Below are 17,206 nucleotides of genomic sequence, written 5' to 3' on the forward strand. Positions count from 1 at the left end.
GTTCTGTAATAGTTTAAAAAGACAAAATAATGTCCGTAGAATTAGTAAAACGCACGCACACACACACACACACACACACACACACACACACACACACACACACACACACACACACACACACACACACACACACACACACACACACACACACACACACACACACTTTTCGATATCGGAATCTAGCCCTTAGTGCGCAGGTGCGACACACTGCGGATTAGGGGATAACCGGGAACAGATGCGCGCGCGCCCATTTAGGAGAGGGTGAATTAACCTGAGAGCAGTGAGAGTAGCAGCACGCGCAGATCTGACCAGAAGGGCACGAGGATGGAGGTCAGAACTGACCGGTTTAAAGGCGAAGCGGCCAAAGTGCTGGCGAAGATCCACCGGTATGAACGTACACTTTGTCTCTTACATGTTTTACTCCGCTGGTTACCTCGCGCACGGCATTACGTGTCTTTCTATTAACTGTTTTATATTACTTTTTAATCACATTAACACGGAGCGCGTGCATTGTTTAGGGTGCATTGTAGACACAAAGACGTGTACCAGGATTAGTGTGTACCGGGAACAGTGTCACACACACACACACACACACACACACACACACACACACACACACACACACACACACACACACACACACACACAGACCTGCTCTCTCTTTATCCCTCTTTACTGCACTCGTGGATCAATCGAGATGGGATCACATTCCGTCCGCTCGCATTTCATATCTTACTAAATATATACACGTAACATGAAGTGTGTGTGTGTGTGTGTGTGTGTGTGTGTGTGTGTGTGTGTGTGTGTGTGTGTGTGTGTGTTAACTAGATTAACTTGATTTGTATGCTATTTATAGTGTGGCTCGTGCAGCCAATACACCTGCATTGAGATGATCGAGCGCACATCTTTATTGCTAATAGTAACTATCACTAGAACTGACAATAAATCTGTCATCTCATTCATACACTCTCATTTTAACACACTCACAAACCCTCTCCCATGCCTATATTATTATTATTATTATTATTATTATTATTATTATTATTATTATTATTATTTTATTTTTTTTATTTTTTTTAAAGCGCCCGTTAGTAAAAATGCTGCACAAATCAAATTTGTAGAATAAATTAATTTAAGTTGTATAGCGTATGATCAGAAACAAGTTTGCTGTCATCAGGAATTTACATTTATGATTGGGTTTACAGTTCATTTTAAGATTATATTTTATTTTACTTAAATAGTCTTTGCTTAGTTGTTCTCTCAGCTGATTAGGTGTGAATTGTGAGCAGGGCTTAATCATTTAAACTGAAGGTTCTCGTTTGTAAGTATCTCTCTAACACACTGTAACACAAGTGTCTAGTACTGTTTGATATATTCTAACCTACCTTAAACCTCACTCTGGTTGACTGCAGATATTTGCCTCAAACCCGTCTCTGTACTCAATCCCTACTGTCACAGACGCTCTCGTCTACAGAGCAGAGGTCACAATCCCAGTAACCCCATCTACCCTCCTCTGTTGTGTAAGTCTCACACAGTGGGGGTAGGTGGGCTCTGGAACTGCCAGTCTGCTGTAAAGAAAGCTGCTCTTATCTCTGCTTTAACTTCCCATTACTCCTTTGATTGTCTGCTGCTAACAGAGACCTGGACGTCCCCACAGAACACTGCTACAACTGCTTTACCTTCTGCCTCTGTCTTCTCTTCCTGATCCTGAGGCTTTTTCCTCACTGCCCTTGGACTCAGAGACAGATACTTTCCTCTCTTCTCTTTCCTAAACTATGGACTTTTTCTGCCCTATGTTCACTAAACTGAAGAAAATGTCTCGTTCTGCTCCTTGGCTTTCAGATGTGCTTCACAACAATGGAAGAGAGCTAAGATCATCAGAGAGAAAGTGGAAGAAACCACAACTTGATGTAGATCTTGATTCTTGCCGTACACTTATGGCCAAGTTCTAATCAGACATAAATTCTGCCAAGACTTCCTACTACAAGGAAAAGCTTGAAGCTTCGGCACAAGACCCTCGAAAGCTCCACAGCATCATCTTCTCTCTACTCAACCCTCTGGCTCCACCTTCATCCTCCCTGACTGCAGAAGACTTTGATTCATTCTACCATGAGAAGATTGAGGAAAGCTGCAGGACCTTCACTTCTGCCCCGATTGCACTTACATGTCACAGTCTGGATTCCCCATTCCTTCTTTGTCGCATTTCTCAACTGTTGCAGCAGAAGAGATTTTACTTCTCATCCCTTTTTGCAATTCTACCACCTGCCCAGACCATCTCGCAAGACCTTCTGCCCTTCATTACCATCAATAGATACGTAACATCTGGTCAGGTACCAAATACTTTCGTGGCCAGCCTGAGACTCGAACCCACAACCTTAGGAGTCAGACTCTCTAACCATTAGGCCACAACTTCCCAATTTAAAGCAGCTCATTCCACAGAGACAGCCCTTTTGGATGTCTCTGAGAAACTACAATACAATTTCATCATGGATGACTGCTCATCAGTTAAAGCTCAATCCTAGTAAAACTGAACTACTGATCATCAGGTGATTCATCCCCAGGTCATGACCTTACTATATCCTTGCACAACGATCTGATCTCCCCTTCAGCCACAGCTCACACCCTTGGGGTAACCATGGACAATCATCCGTCCTTTTCCTCTCATGTCCCTAATGTGACTCGCTCATGTCGGTTTCTTCTCTACAACATTAGAAGGATTCGGCCATTTTCCCCACACAGACTGCTAAGGTACTTGTTCAGTCTCTTGTCATTTCTAGACTGGATTACTGTAACACACTGCTGGCAGGTCTACATATGAACGCAATTCGTAAAATGCAAAACGATCCAAACTACAGCTGCCCGGCTTGTTTTCAACCATGTTCTCGCATACCCCCCCCCCCCCCCGCTGCGATCCCTCCACTGCCTTATGTAGCTGCACGCATCAGATTTAAACACTGATGCTGGCCTACAAAGCTAAAAACTGACCATCTCCCTCTTACCTCAAAGCCCTCATCACTCCTCTCACTGAACCCTGCACCCTTCGATCCGATCTACCAGCACTGCTCGACTGGTTCCACCATCTCTCAGGGTAAGAGGCAAGTATACTACAAGACTCTTCTCTGTTCTGCACCAAGGTGGTGGAATGAACTTCCCCTAGAGGTCCGGACAGCTGAGTCACTGGATATTGTCAAACGACGATTGAAGACCTACTTATTCATGAAACATTTCAACTAGCACTTCTTTCCCTGTTTGTTGCATTTAAAAAAAAAAAAAATATGAACAATTCTTTAAACTCATGGAATCTTAAGTCTGTAACCTAGTGAACCAGCATTAATGTAGCTAATGATAGAGACTTGAGCACTTCTGTATGTCGCTCTGGATAAGGGCGTCTGCCAAATGCTGTAAATGTAAATATTCACTGTCAATTGATGGGCCATGGACTGGGTTCAATTCCCATGCAGGAAGCTACCCAGTCACTGAAGAGTTAACTCTCCACTGGTAGGGTTGCGTGTGGATGGGCATCTGGTTTAAAAACACCTGTGCCGAATCTAATATGCGGACGACGTGATCCACTGTCGCGACCCCGAACAGGGAGGAGACGAAAGAAAAAGTATTACTGTCTACTGTATTAGTAACCAGTGCCAGTATATGTTGTTATATTGTTGAATACTTTGCATGCTATTGTGACAGCATGCAAAGTATTCAACAATATAACAACATATATATTAACAATATAAAATCAACAAATTTCATATTAAAGCGGTGTGTTTAATTGTGTTTAATCAATGGGAGATGACAGCACCGATCTATACGTAGTTTGAAGGTTGTATAAAGTAAGAAACCTGATAAAATACATGTTTACATCATTCCTTTTTCTTCTTTTCCAAACACTCACTCTCAGAGTTTTAGAGAAACGTCAGGAGGAGAATGAAGGGATTGAGTTGTGTGTTGGAGGAGTGCAGGTGGAGGAGAAGTTGGAGCCCATTATAGACTGTACATGTTTTGGTTTGCCTCGCCGCTACATCATGGCCATCCTGTGCGGGATGGGTTTCTGTATCTCTTTCGGCATACGCTGCAACCTGGGAGTAGCTGTGGTAAGCATGGTGAACGACCACACTACCTACAGGGGGAATAAAGCCATCAGTATGGTAAGTGTTTGCACATTTTAAAGTCTACCGGTCTTCCTCTGGGTATCATGGTGGTACAGTGCAAATGTTGTCTCCTCACAGCTCTCTGATCGAGTCCAATCCAATTTACTATCAGATGTTCATTCCGTTTCTTTGGGGTTGTCTGGTCACCTACCAAAACTAGCTACATTTGGAATGGACATATGGTCCAAGCAATATTCCTGCCTCACACCCAGGATAGACTCCAGGTCCATTGCCACCATGACCAGGATGAAGATCTTAATTAAAGATGAACAAATGATTTTTGTCTTTATTTGTATGTTTCTGTGATGTATATAATCTTTATGCTCCTTATTGTTTATTTCCCCACAGAAAGCTCAGTTCCAGTGGGATCCTGAAATTGTAGGTTTGATTCATGGCTCATTTTTTTGGGGATACATCGTGACTCAGATTCCTGGGGGATTCATCTGCCAGAAATTTGCAGCCAACAGGTCAGTGTTCAATCCAATACAACTTAGCTTTCTTCATACAGCTCCCCATTGGTGCTATTCAGAGCAGTTTGCTTTGACACCTGAATTCACATTGTCATGTGCACAGTGAAAACACAATGGCTTAGATCATACAATGAAATTCATACTTTACATGTTTCCCTTACAAAAAAGAATAAAAAGAATATATACAGATTAAGACTTAAGTAATGTGCTGAGTGTGTTGTGTGGCAGCAGTCGGTGGGGGTTATGGGGTGTGAGGTAGTGGTGTTAATTATTGATGTATTGGTGTTTATTATTATTTATATTATTAGAGTTTAAAGGCTTGTGAATAGAAGCTGATTGTGAGACTTTTCGTCCTTGATCTCACACATCTGTACCATCTCCCAGAGGTGTGAAGAGGTTGTGTTGTGTGTGTGTATTGTCCCTGATGTTGTTATGGGCCGTCCTAATGACTCTGGTGTTGTAAGTGTCTTGGAGGAATGGGAAGGCCACTAGACAGACTAACTGTGCAGTTTTCATGACACCATGGAGTGCTTTTCTGTCCTGAACACTGCTTCCATGCCACACTGATTGAGCCGGTGATAACACTTTCAACTGTACACCTGTGGACATTGCTGAGGATCTCGGCACATGACATGCCAAAGTTCCTCAGCATTCTTAAGAGTACGGTCACTGCTGGGATCTTCTCATTAACTGCTCAGTATTGTGAGACCAGGTCAAGTCCTCGCTGATGTAAGTTCCGAAGAATTTGAAGGTTTTCACCCTCTCTACCTCTGTCTCACCGGTGTACATTGGGATGTTCTGCTGCTTTCTCCTCCTTCTATGGAGGATGTTCTCCTCCTCCAAGCGTGTGAGGGCTGTATGGATGGCAGCATTGACAGCATCTTTAGTGGACTGGTTTTCTTCTTTGGTAGAGGTCACAAAGAAGAGAGATATGATGGTGGTAGATTTGATTTCATTATGTTACAAAAACACATGTAGTCCATCCTCAGGAATGTACATATACTATATGGTTAAAGTTTTGTGCATATAAGGACATCACACCCAGATGGGGTTCTTCCCCAAACTGTTGCCACAAACACTGAAGCACACAGTTTAGTTTCTCTTCACTGGAACTGAGACCAGGACCTGTTCTGAACTGGAACTGGAACTGTACTCCAAACGGTACTCTTGTAACATCAGTGTTACAATGCTCTTGTAGCTGAATGAACACAAAGCCTCACAGTAGAAAACCTTCATCAAGTCCTTCATAGAGTTTTTTTTTTTTTTACCAATTTAAAGGACTTTCCATATACAGTGATGTTTTTACATTGAAGTTGATGATGCAAATTTTTCACCATGTTTACTAGTGTGAATTTGACACCTAAGTTTCATGTGACTTTCACGAGACACTCCTTACACACACACACACACACACACACACACACACACACACACACACACACACACACACACACACACACACACACACACACACATGTTGTGCAGTGCTGTGGATTTTTGTGCGATTAAGTGCAGATATTGTGTTTATATTTACATTTATGCCATTTTCAGATGCCATAATCCAAAGCAACTTACAAATATCTACCGTAATTTCTGCACTTTAAAGTGCACCTAACTTTAAGGTGCAGTCTTAGTTATGGGGTCTATTTCTGTACTTAACCCATACATAAGGCGCACTGTATTATAAGTCACACTGTATTATGTCACACCGTATTATAAGTCACACTGTATTATAAGTCACACCGTATTATAAGTCACACCGTATTATAAGTCACACAGTATTATAAGTCACACAGTATTATAAGTCACACAGTATTATAAGTCACACCGTATTATAAGTCACACCGTATTATAAGTCACACCGTATTATAAGTCACACCGTATTATAAGTCACACCGTATTATGTCACACAGTATTATAAGTCACACAGTATTATAAGTCACACCGTATTATAAGTCACACTGTATTATAAGTCACACAGTATTATAAGTCACACCGTATTATAAGTCACACTGTATTATAAGTCACACCGTATTATAAGTCACACCGTATTATAAGTCACACCGTATTATAAGTCACACCGTATTATAAGTCACACCGTATTATAAGTCACACCGTATTATAAGTCACATGCTAAAACATACGGTCCACAAAAAAGGTAACCAAAACAAAACAGTGAGTTTAGTTGAACTTTATTCTACTATTTAACAACACACACATTATTTTTTAATCAATCTTCTCCCACAAATCCATCACACTCCTCATCTACTGTGTCTTCTTAACTTGGCGCAGTACATTTTCTCGCTTCCCACCACCCGAACCATAGATACGTTGATGTTGAATTCTTTATGCTGCTCTATTCACATTTACAACCGTGTAACTGATAGTCTGTAGTTTGTATTGTGCCTCATAAGGATCTGATTTTTATTGGTGGATGGCAAACCAACTTAAGGTGCATTTACCGCCACCTACTGGAATGGAGTGTGGAGCGCATTTACATTTACATTTACATTTACGGCATTTAGCAGACACCCTTATCCAGAGTGACTTACAACTGAGCAACTGAGGGTTAAGGGCCTTGCTCAGGGGCCCAGCAGTGGCAGCTTGGTGCACCAGGGGTTCGAACCCATGACCTTCCGATCAGTAACCCAACACCTTAGCCACTGAGCTACCACATCCCTACATATGGATGGTCATAGATAGCTATACATGTATATATCTATGATAATGGTTAGGAAGAAACAAATGTTGTTCTGCAACATACCGGTATTATACTGTACCTACCGGAGGCATGGCAGAGGTAAGCGTACGTACTGTACGTATTACGTAATGTCCTCTGATTGGTTTATCGCTGCCAGCGTACGTAGTGTATGTATTACGTCCCTGTGTCAGCGGGAAAGGGTCCGACAGTCAATCGAGTGGAGCGCTCACTAAAGTCTCACAACATTTTTACAGATTTGGGACTCAGTGCACACACAAGGCACAAAATTTAACGCTCTTAGGTTCGCCTTATAGTGCGGAAAATACGGTAATTTAAACAACTGAGCAGTTAAGGGTTGACGACCTTGCTCAGGCCCTCAAAACCTGCCGATTCAACACCTTAACCATTGAGCTACCACTTCACTCATGTTATATGTGTGTAAAATTGTGTGTGTATGTTAGATTGTATTGAACTATGTGTTACATTGTGTGTAGTGTGTCATAATGTGTTTATAACTGCATGTACCATTTTGTTGATCTGTGCTGTGTGTTTGTGTATGTGTTGCAGAGTATTTGGTTTTGCGATTGTTGCCACGTCAGCATTGAACATGCTGATTCCGTCAGCAGCTCGTATTCACTACAGTTGTGTGATTGTAGTGAGAGTGTTGCAGGGACTGGTGGAGGTAGCACACACATCTCATTATGTGCATGAATGAGTGTGTGTGTTTAGGAGTGTCTTATGCTATATGATTATACCATTATTACCATGTCTTATAGTTGCTAAAATGACTGGCTTTATGACATTACACCCTGACTGTATGTTGTAGGGGGTGTCTTACCCAGCATGCCATGGTATTTGGGCTAAATGGGCTCCACCACTTGAGAGAAGCAGATTGGCTACAACAGCATTTTGTGGTAAAGTTCACACACAAACCAAATAAACACACTCACACTAACACAAACATGCAAACTCCTGTGTTATTGTGTGTGTCCATGTGTGTACTTATAGGTTCTTATGCTGGAGCTGTGATCGCGATGCCACTTGCAGGAGTGTTAGTACAGTACTCTGGCTGGACCTCTGTCTTTTATGTTTACGGTGAGAAAAACTGTTCCAGCTGCAGGTTCATTCTGTTTTATTCTTCATTCTGTTTTATTCTTCATTCTGTTTTATTCTTCATTCTGTTTTATTCTTCATTCTGTTTTATTCTTTGTATTGTCATGTGAATCATACACCCTGTTTCTTGTCTACTTTTTCTGTTACACTATTCCTCTGTTGTAATTCCACTGTTACTAAGACTTTTTTTGTTTGGCTGTTCACATTACCTTTTAAAATGTGGCCTATATCAGGTTCCAGTGTGAACTGTCTGCTGTTTCGAACTGACCCGCACGTGCAAACGAACAATAACGATGACGTCACACGCAGCACGCCGCCGCGCTAAAAGCAAACATATAATGTAATGCTATAATGTGATGTATTCAATGCAAACATTATGAGCTGGTTCATGTAACCACTTTATATAACACTCTTGACACGTTACCGGTCACGTTTGTGTCACGTTTTTGCCGGCGCAAAAAAAAGGTTTTCACCGGCGCATAATTGTGACGAATGTCGATGTAGATTGACGTAAAAGTCGCATCAAATCCGCCTTGGCTGTTCACACTGCGGACACATTGGAAAAAATCAGATTTGGGTCTGATTCAGGACACATATGGAAGTGGCCCAGATCGGATTTGAAAAAATCAGGGCCAGATTGGAGTGTTCACACTACTACTGATGAAATCTGACCTGGTCACATGACCCCAAAAAATTCGCATTTGGGCCACTTTTACCTGCAGTGTGAACTATTACACTGTTACTGAATACACTTGAACATGCTCGGCAAATGCTTGAACACATTAAATGCACTTTATAATTAAAATGAGACTTTGTGTGTGTAGGTAGTTTTGGGATAATGTGGTACTTGTTCTGGATTCTGGTGTCATATGAGAGTCCAGCTGCTCATCCCACCATTACATCAGAAGAGAGGAAATACATCGAGGAGGCAATAGGAGAGTCTGCAACATTCCAAAACCCACTGACAGTAAACACACACTTTGTCTTTATTGCCACAAATAACTTATTTCTAATCAAGTTTCTACAAGCTGTTGGACACATTTTTTGGACACGTCCAGAACCTAGTCTGTCTCCAGCATTTACATTTGCAGCATTTGGCAGACGTTCTTATCCAGAGCAACGTACAAAAGGGCTTTTAAGTCTCGATCATTAAATATTAACTTAGACTTAATTGAGCTTACAGACTTAATACACCATGAGCCTAAAACAGTTCAGAGGTTTTTCTTCTCTTTAAATACACACACAACCAACAGGGGAGAAAGTGCTAGTTTGAAGATATCCAGTGACTCAGATGTCAGGATCCCTGGGACCAGTCAAGCAGTGCTGCTAGCTATGGGGTGTGAGATGCAGTGTGAGGAGACCATGAGGAGACCGTGAGGAGACCGTGAGGAGACCGTGAGGAGACCGTGAGGAGACCGTGAGGAGACTGTGAGGAGACCATGAAGAGACTTTGAGGAGACCGTGAGGAGACCTTGAGGAGACTGTGAGTAGACTGTGAGGAGACTGTGAGGAGACTGTGAGGAGAATTTGAGGAGACTGTGAGGAGACCTTGAGGAGACTTTGAGTAGACTGAGAGGAGACTGAGAGGAGACTGTGAGGAGACTGTGAGGAGACCTTGAGGAGACTTTGAGTAGACTGAGAGGAGACTGTGAGGAGACCTTGAGGAGACCTTGAGGAGACTTTGAGTAGACTTTGAGTAGACTGAGAGGAGACTGTGAGGAGACTTTGAGGAGACCGTGAGGAGACCTTGAGGAGACTTTGAGTAGACTGAGAGGAGACTCAAACTACTACTGATTAATCAGCTCAGAGAGCTACTAAGCAAAGACCAACACTATTAGATAAACAATGATATAGAATATAACAAAATTCAAACTACATACTCTGGAACAAAGTGAGTTTAAGCCGATAATACACACATTTCAGAATCCTACCTTACCAGAAGACAATATATTGAAGTAAAGAGAGGTAAAGCACACTGTAACTAAAGGTGAGGTTTAAAATTGGCCTTTAGTTGGACAGCTGACATGGGACGAGGTTGTGTTTTTTAACCAGTGGTTTGATAACAGCTAGTTTAGTGTTGAACGAGCACTTGAGTTTCCTGTGTGGACAGAAATGAATCCTTCTGATGCTGCAAATGGGAAATCAGCTTGTTTGTCCAAGTTACCCCAAGGATGTGACATGATAATGATGATGATATTTTTGGATGATAATGATATTTTTCCTCTTTTTCTGTAGAAGTTCAACACTCCCTGGAGGAAGTTCTTCACGTCCATGCCTGTTTATGCTATCATTGTTGCAAATTTCTGTCGCAGCTGGACTTTCTACCTGCTTCTCATCAGCCAGCCCGCTTATTTCAAGGAGGTGTTTGGCTTTGAGATAAGCAAGGTAACGTACGTGAACACACACGTATACACCTGAATACTCTAGACTCACACACGCAATAAGACCTGAACTTATCTATAGGATATGCTAGGATTAAATCGCAGTAGATGTTAGAAGATCTGGGGAGACTGTTCTGGTGGCTTTAAGGCTTGAGTACTGTAGTGATTGTTGACTGCTGTTGTCATTATTCATTGAAAAATGTATGTTTAAAGTGGTTATTGTTCCCTTTTGAGAGAACTTGATGTTGAGTCAAGGCTGAAGCTATAGAAACACTTCTTTGCGGAAGCAAACTAACCCTAACCCTAACCCACCAAATTAATGGCTTAAATAGGACATGTGACGAAGGGAATAGAAGGTACCAGGAGGTGAAGTGCCAGTCGGTGGCGATCGGGGAATTTACCCTCACTGCAGTGAGCGACCTGGACCATCTTCCAGCTACACCCTGCAGGGCAGAGAAAAGGAGTGTGTTGTGGCCTGAGCCCCCTGTCAAAGGCTAGGGCCCAGACCCATCAGGCGAGAGAGGACCTGAGGCCTGTAGGATAAGATGGCATCATGATGTCTGAAGGCTAGGGTCATAGAATATGTTCCCCTCTCAGATCGGGAATTTTATTTTTCCCAAGAAAGAGGGACCTGCAGACTCTAAAGTGAACTCTGAAGACTTTTAAAGTGCATGGATGCTGCCCTGGCACCGCTGCATCTTCAGGGCATACGTGTACTGACTTAACTGTATGCCTGGCTCATTCTGGGCCGCTATGGCGACCAGTCATCGAGATGCTGTGCTTGCCCATATGAGGTGTCTAAGATTGAACACAGTGAATTGTGTGCTTTCTTCTTCTCAGGGAACCACCTTTTGGGGGTAGTTTGGAATTCCACCATGATGCAGGCATGGCTGTCTGATGCTTGGGTGGCTTCCATCTTGTTAGCAGTTCAGCTAGGACAAAACCTCACTGTTGCTGAGATGCAGGAGGTGCTCAGCCTCATGCTGGCAGCAGCAAATGTTACCCCTTTGGGTTTGCTTCACATGAGGCCATTCCAGGTCTGGCACAGGGATGCAGGTTTTCATCCCCGTAGGCATTCCCTCAGGTACATGAGGTATACACGCCACAGGCTTCGTACTTTTCTTATGGTATTCTTTTTGGTATTCTACGCATCAATTTTAATGTTTTATTTTGACAGAGAGAGAAACTTCCGCTAAGTCTCTACCACGTGACTGTGTTTCACCAATCAAACGTAGTTGTGTGTCTCGTCACGTTACCGTACACACTCTCAGCGGCAGGACGGGGTAGTTAGCAACACACAAGGAACCACCAACAGGTTTGAGAACCCACCAGGCAGGCAGGCAGTCACATGTCCAGCTCAGAATTTAAGTTTATCTTGTTATAGATGGTTTCATCAGTTTAGGCTTTATATGTATTTAGGTGTTGATTTATGTGTGTTCGTGTTTTGATATAGCTATGGCATTTTTATTGTGATTATACACTAATGGTTCTTGTGTTATTGTAATAGGTGTATTAAAGATTGACACAGAGAATTCTGACTCTGAGCAGAACAATGATCCAGAGCTGCTAGGACATGTAATAGAGCTGCTAGGACATGTAATAGAGCTGCTAGGAGATGTAATAGAGCTGCTAGGAGATGTAATAGAGCCCCAAACATCCAGATAAGCTTTTTATGAAAGTGTGTTTGACATACACAAGATAAAATTATAACATAATATATAATAAATTATAAAATAGATTATGAGAGATGGGGGCACGGTGTCTTAGTGTTTAGCACGTTCGCCTCACACCCCAGGAGTGTGCCACATTCAAGTCCTTCTTTTTCTGGTCTCTCCTCATTGGCCCACTCAAGTTTGGTTCATGGACTTAGTCGTCCTCCTAGAAAGCATTCCATGGGCGGTCCCCTTCAGGAAGGATCTCCTTTATCAGGTGCAGGGGGCAATCTTTCTCCCCGTCCCGAGATGTAGAAGAGCTGGGTCTAGCCCCTGGGGGAGACCAGTTTCTAGAGTCAAACCTCTCATCTGAGGTGGTGGAGACTCTATCGAGTGCTAGTGCTTAGTGCTTGGTCTACTAGGAAGATGTATGCTTTGAAGTGAAGATTTTTCCGCCTCTTGTGTGTCAAGACCCAGTTCACTGCCTGGTCGACCTGGAGTTTCTGTAGTCCCGCCTTTCTCAGGGCCTGACCCCCTGTACTATAAAGGTGTATGTAGCCAACATTGATGTGATCCACGAGCCAGTATTTGGGCCCCCATTGGGTAGGCACTCCCTGGTGTCTCTTATTTTACGCGGTGACAGGCAGCTAAGACCATCCTGCAGATCGTGCCTTCCTTCCTGTGACATTTGTGTATTCTTGGAGGGGCTCCTGGAAGCCCCATTTGAGCCCATGGAGTCAGCCTCTGAGAAGTTTCTGACCCTGAAGACAACACTGCCCTGAGCCTTGGCCTCCATCAAAAGAGTCAGTCACCCCTGCCTGCCTAGAATTTACCACTGGCATGTCCAAGGCTATCCTGCAAGGTGCTCAGGATGGCCGGTAATCCTACTGGCCTACAGTACTCTACCCCATGAGTTGCACTAGCTTTGCCTGGTAAGGGACTTGAGCAATTATGTCCACTGCTCAAGCTTGTGGCTTCCTTCAGACAAATAGGAGCTGGAGTAATGTGACATAAATGCACTTATTTGGACTTTCTGGGGCGAATTCAAACCCACACATATCCTACCCGAGCAATTAAATTGCAGCATCTTGTTTTCTTCTCAGGGAACTGGGTTACATATGTAAATATTTAACAGTGCATTGTTTAATGGGGAAACCTCAATAACTGTCTTTATTTTATAACCGTATCTGCTGATTGCTATGTCATAGTGTATGTCATGTTTACACAATTCTATTATTATATTGTCATATCCTTTTATTTGTCCACACACTGGACCATACGCTTGTCAGCACTACACTGACCTTTACTGTGCCTATTGTCCTGTTTTACTGATTATTCTACTGTGCTCTGTGCACACATGTACAGTACTTTATGTAGTCCTGTGTAGTCCTGTGTAGGTCTGTGTAGGTCTGTGTAGTCCTGTGTAGGTCTGTGTAGGACTGTGTAGTCCTGTGTAGTCCTGTGTAGGTCTGTGTAGGTCTGTGTAGTCCTGTGTAGGTCTGTGTAGACCTGTGTAGGTCTGTGTAGGTCTGTGTAGGACTGTGTAGTCCTGTGTAGGTCTGTGTAGGTCTGTGTAGTCCTGTGTAGGTCTGTGTAGTCCTGTGTAGGTCTGTGTAGTCCTGTGTAGGTCTGTGTAGTCCTGTGTAGGTCTGTGTAGGACTGTGTAGTCCTGTGTAGGTCTGTGTAGGTCTGTGTAGTCCTGTGTAGGTCTGTGTAGTCCTGTGTAGTCCTGTGTAGGTCTGTGTAGGTCTGTGTAGTCCTGTGTAGGTCTGTGTAGGTCTGTGTAGGTCTGTGTAGGACTGTGTAGTCCTGTGTAGGTCTGTGTAGGTCTGTGTAGTCCTGTGTAGGTCTGTGTAGTCCTGTGTAGTCCTGTGTAGGTCTGTGTAGTCCTGTGTAGTCCTGTGTAGGTCTGTGTAGTCTCATCTGGTTCAATGTAGTCTCATTTATTTCTGGGCTGTTTTATAAGCTTTATTTGCATGTTTTAGTATTTCTCTATGTGCTGCCATGATGTAATTCCATAACAATCTAAAGAGGATTGAAGTGAAAATACATCAGTGTCTTAATAAAAAAACGTTTTTAAAGAAATACCTATTGACATTCTTCTCTCTCTCTCTCTCTCTCTCTCTCTCTCTCTCTCTCTCTCTCTCTCTCTCTCTCTCTCTCTCTCTCTCTCTCTCTCTCTCTCTCTCTCTCTCGTCTCTGTCTCGTCTCTCTACCTCTCTCTCTGCTCTCTCTCTACCTCTCTCTCTCTGCTCTCTCTCTCTCTCTGCTCTCTCTCTCTCTACCCCACTTTCTCTCTGCTCTCTCTCACTCTCTCTACCCTCTCTCTCTGCTCTCTCTCTCTCTCTCTCTCTCTCTCTCTCTCTCTCTCTCTCTGTCTCTCTCTCTCTCTGCCTCTCTCTCTCTCTCTCTCTCTCTCTCTCTCTCTGTCTCTCTCTCTCTCTCTCTCTCTCTCTCTCTCTCTCTCTTTATCTCTCTCGTTCTGTAGGTTGGTATCATCTCGGCTCTTCCTCACTTGGTCATGACAATTGTAGTTCCTATTGGTGGTCAGCTGGCTGATTATTTGCGCTCTAACCACATCATGAGCACCACCAACGTACGCAAGCTCATGAACTGTGGAGGTGTGTGTGTGTGTGTGTGTGTGTGTGTGTGTGTGTGTGTGTGTGTGTGTGTGTGTGTGTGTGTAATAAGTACACACTTGATACCAGGGGTCGCATTTATCAATCATGTGTATGTATATATATCTATATACTGTTGTATGCAAAAGTTTAGGCACCCCTGACAATTTCCATGATTTTCATTTATAAATATTTGTGTGTTTTATTTCATTTTGATCTATAAATAACTGAAGGACACTAAAGAAATATTTCAGTAGTGACATGAGGTTTCTGGAACGGCCGTCCCGGTCCTCAGACCTGAATATCACTGAACATCTGTGGGGTGATGTGAAGCGGGCTGTCCAGCTCGGCAACCATCAAACCTGACTGAACTGGAGATGTTCTGTAAGGAGGAACGGTCCAAAATACATCCAGAATCCACACACTCATTACAGGCTATAGGAAGCGTCTAGAGTTGCCAAAATTTATGCACCGTCTAATTTAGTTTTGATGCATATTGCACATTTTCTGTTAATCCAATAAACCTCATGTCACTACTGAAATATTACTGTAGTGTCCTTCAGTTATTTAATAGATCAAAATGTGATTGCTGAAAAACACCCAAATATTTATACATGTACATCATGGGAATTGTCAGGGGTGCCTAAACTTTTGCATACGACTGTGTATATACATGCAAAAATATGTCATGACAAACTCCATTGGTTCATTTTCATGATTGAGTTTCAAAATTTAATTGCAGCAATAGAATGCACACGTATTTTATAAATGTAATGTATTATTTTTTTACCCTTCATTGGGCCTCAGGAGCTCTACATCATATCTCTTAGACCTTTTGACCTGCTTAAGGTCTCACAGTTTTATGTGCCATGTGCTTGATTATTAGGGAAGTTATTGACCATATAGAGCAATTTGGCACATGAGTGTGGCCTATAATCACTTCAATGTAGACACTGTGGGATTTATTAGTGGTTGTAGTATTAATGTTTGTCTTCATCAGAGATCATTTGAAGACTTTGACAGGAAGGATTTAGTGTTGTGTCTGAGCTGAACTCAGAGGTTATGATGACCCATTAGTTCCTCAGGAGCTCTCGGCTGCACTGTTATAAACTGTCGTAGAAAGGACATTATTTACATTTACACTATTTACTGTAGAGTGTCACCCAGATGGGGATGAGGTTCACTACTGAGTCTGGTTCCTCTCAAGGTTCCTCTTATCATCTCAAGGAGGTTTTCCTCACCGCCGTCACCTCAGACTTGCTCATTAGGGATAAATATTAAAGATAAATAGTATTTGAATTTTTTAATTAATATTTTTATATTATGTGTGTGTGTGTGTGTGTGTGTGTGTGTGTGTGTGTGTGTGTGTGTAGGATTTGGACTAGAGGCTACGTTCTTGTTGGTTGTTGGGTTTTCTCACTCTAAAGGTGTAGCCATCTCCTTCCTGGTCCTTGCTGTGGGCTTCAGTGGCTTCGCCATTTCAGGTAAAATCCTCAGAAGTGTTACAGCTGATTTTGATATGATGTGGATGTGAAGCTCAAAATGCACATAATTAGCCTAGCGTTAGTCTAGCGTTCAGGGTGTGTTGAAGTTACAGGGTTTATGGGTAAATGTTTGTCTCTTTTCAGGGTTCAATGTGAATCATTTGGACATTGCCCCTCGTTATGCCAGCATCCTGATGGGCATCTCTAATGGAGTGGGGACTTTATCAGGCATGGTGTGTCCTGTGATAGTGGGAGCCATGACAAAACACAAGGTACACACACATAATTATAAATAAATAAAAAAGAACAAAAGCATCCTTATATGGTCTCTGATTATCACGTTTGCTTATAAACTCCAGCGTATGTTCTCGTGTACACATTACAGTGTCAGTGTAGGGTTCCGACTCTCCCTCATGCTCATAAGCTAGCTGATCTACTCACTGAAGAACCTTCTCCATTCACTGCTTTGCTATTGATTAATGATGTAAATTCCAGTAAAACTACATGCTGGAGTTAATACCACACTAATAAAAGCCATTCAGTATGGAACAGAACATGTCCGGTGAGTTCCTGCAGGCGGAATCTGATAAATCATGTGTAGCACTATGTGTACCATTTCTCCACCTGATTCTCCAT

The 17,206-nt window shown here is 42.6% G+C and overlaps 1 protein-coding gene across 2 annotated transcripts in view; it reads left to right on the forward strand.

Moving 5' to 3' along the window:
- Window positions 1-127: 127 nt before the first annotated feature.
- Window positions 128-17,206, forward strand: part of slc17a7b (solute carrier family 17 member 7b) — a 17,820-nt gene continuing 741 nt past the window's right edge. The window contains exons 1-11 of one of the 2 annotated variants that reach the window (XM_047810697.1): window positions 128-386; window positions 3,902-4,148; window positions 4,500-4,618; window positions 7,890-8,004; window positions 8,149-8,236; window positions 8,331-8,417; window positions 9,260-9,402; window positions 10,671-10,820; window positions 14,957-15,089; window positions 16,460-16,570; window positions 16,715-16,842. In XM_047810697.1, the coding sequence (XP_047666653.1) occupies window positions 325-386; window positions 3,902-4,148; window positions 4,500-4,618; window positions 7,890-8,004; window positions 8,149-8,236; window positions 8,331-8,417; window positions 9,260-9,402; window positions 10,671-10,820; window positions 14,957-15,089; window positions 16,460-16,570; window positions 16,715-16,842 (1,383 nt within the window). In that variant the 5' untranslated portion in view covers window positions 128-324. The remainder of the gene's footprint in view (window positions 387-3,901; window positions 4,149-4,499; window positions 4,619-7,889; window positions 8,005-8,148; window positions 8,237-8,330; window positions 8,418-9,259; window positions 9,403-10,670; window positions 10,821-14,956; window positions 15,090-16,459; window positions 16,571-16,714; window positions 16,843-17,206) is intronic. The other variant, XM_027154080.2, reaches the window with a different exon arrangement.

The sequence above is a fragment of the Tachysurus fulvidraco genome, chromosome 3 (genome assembly GCF_022655615.1).
Source record: "Tachysurus fulvidraco isolate hzauxx_2018 chromosome 3, HZAU_PFXX_2.0, whole genome shotgun sequence".
Classification (NCBI taxonomy): Eukaryota; Metazoa; Chordata; class Actinopteri; order Siluriformes; family Bagridae; genus Tachysurus; species Tachysurus fulvidraco.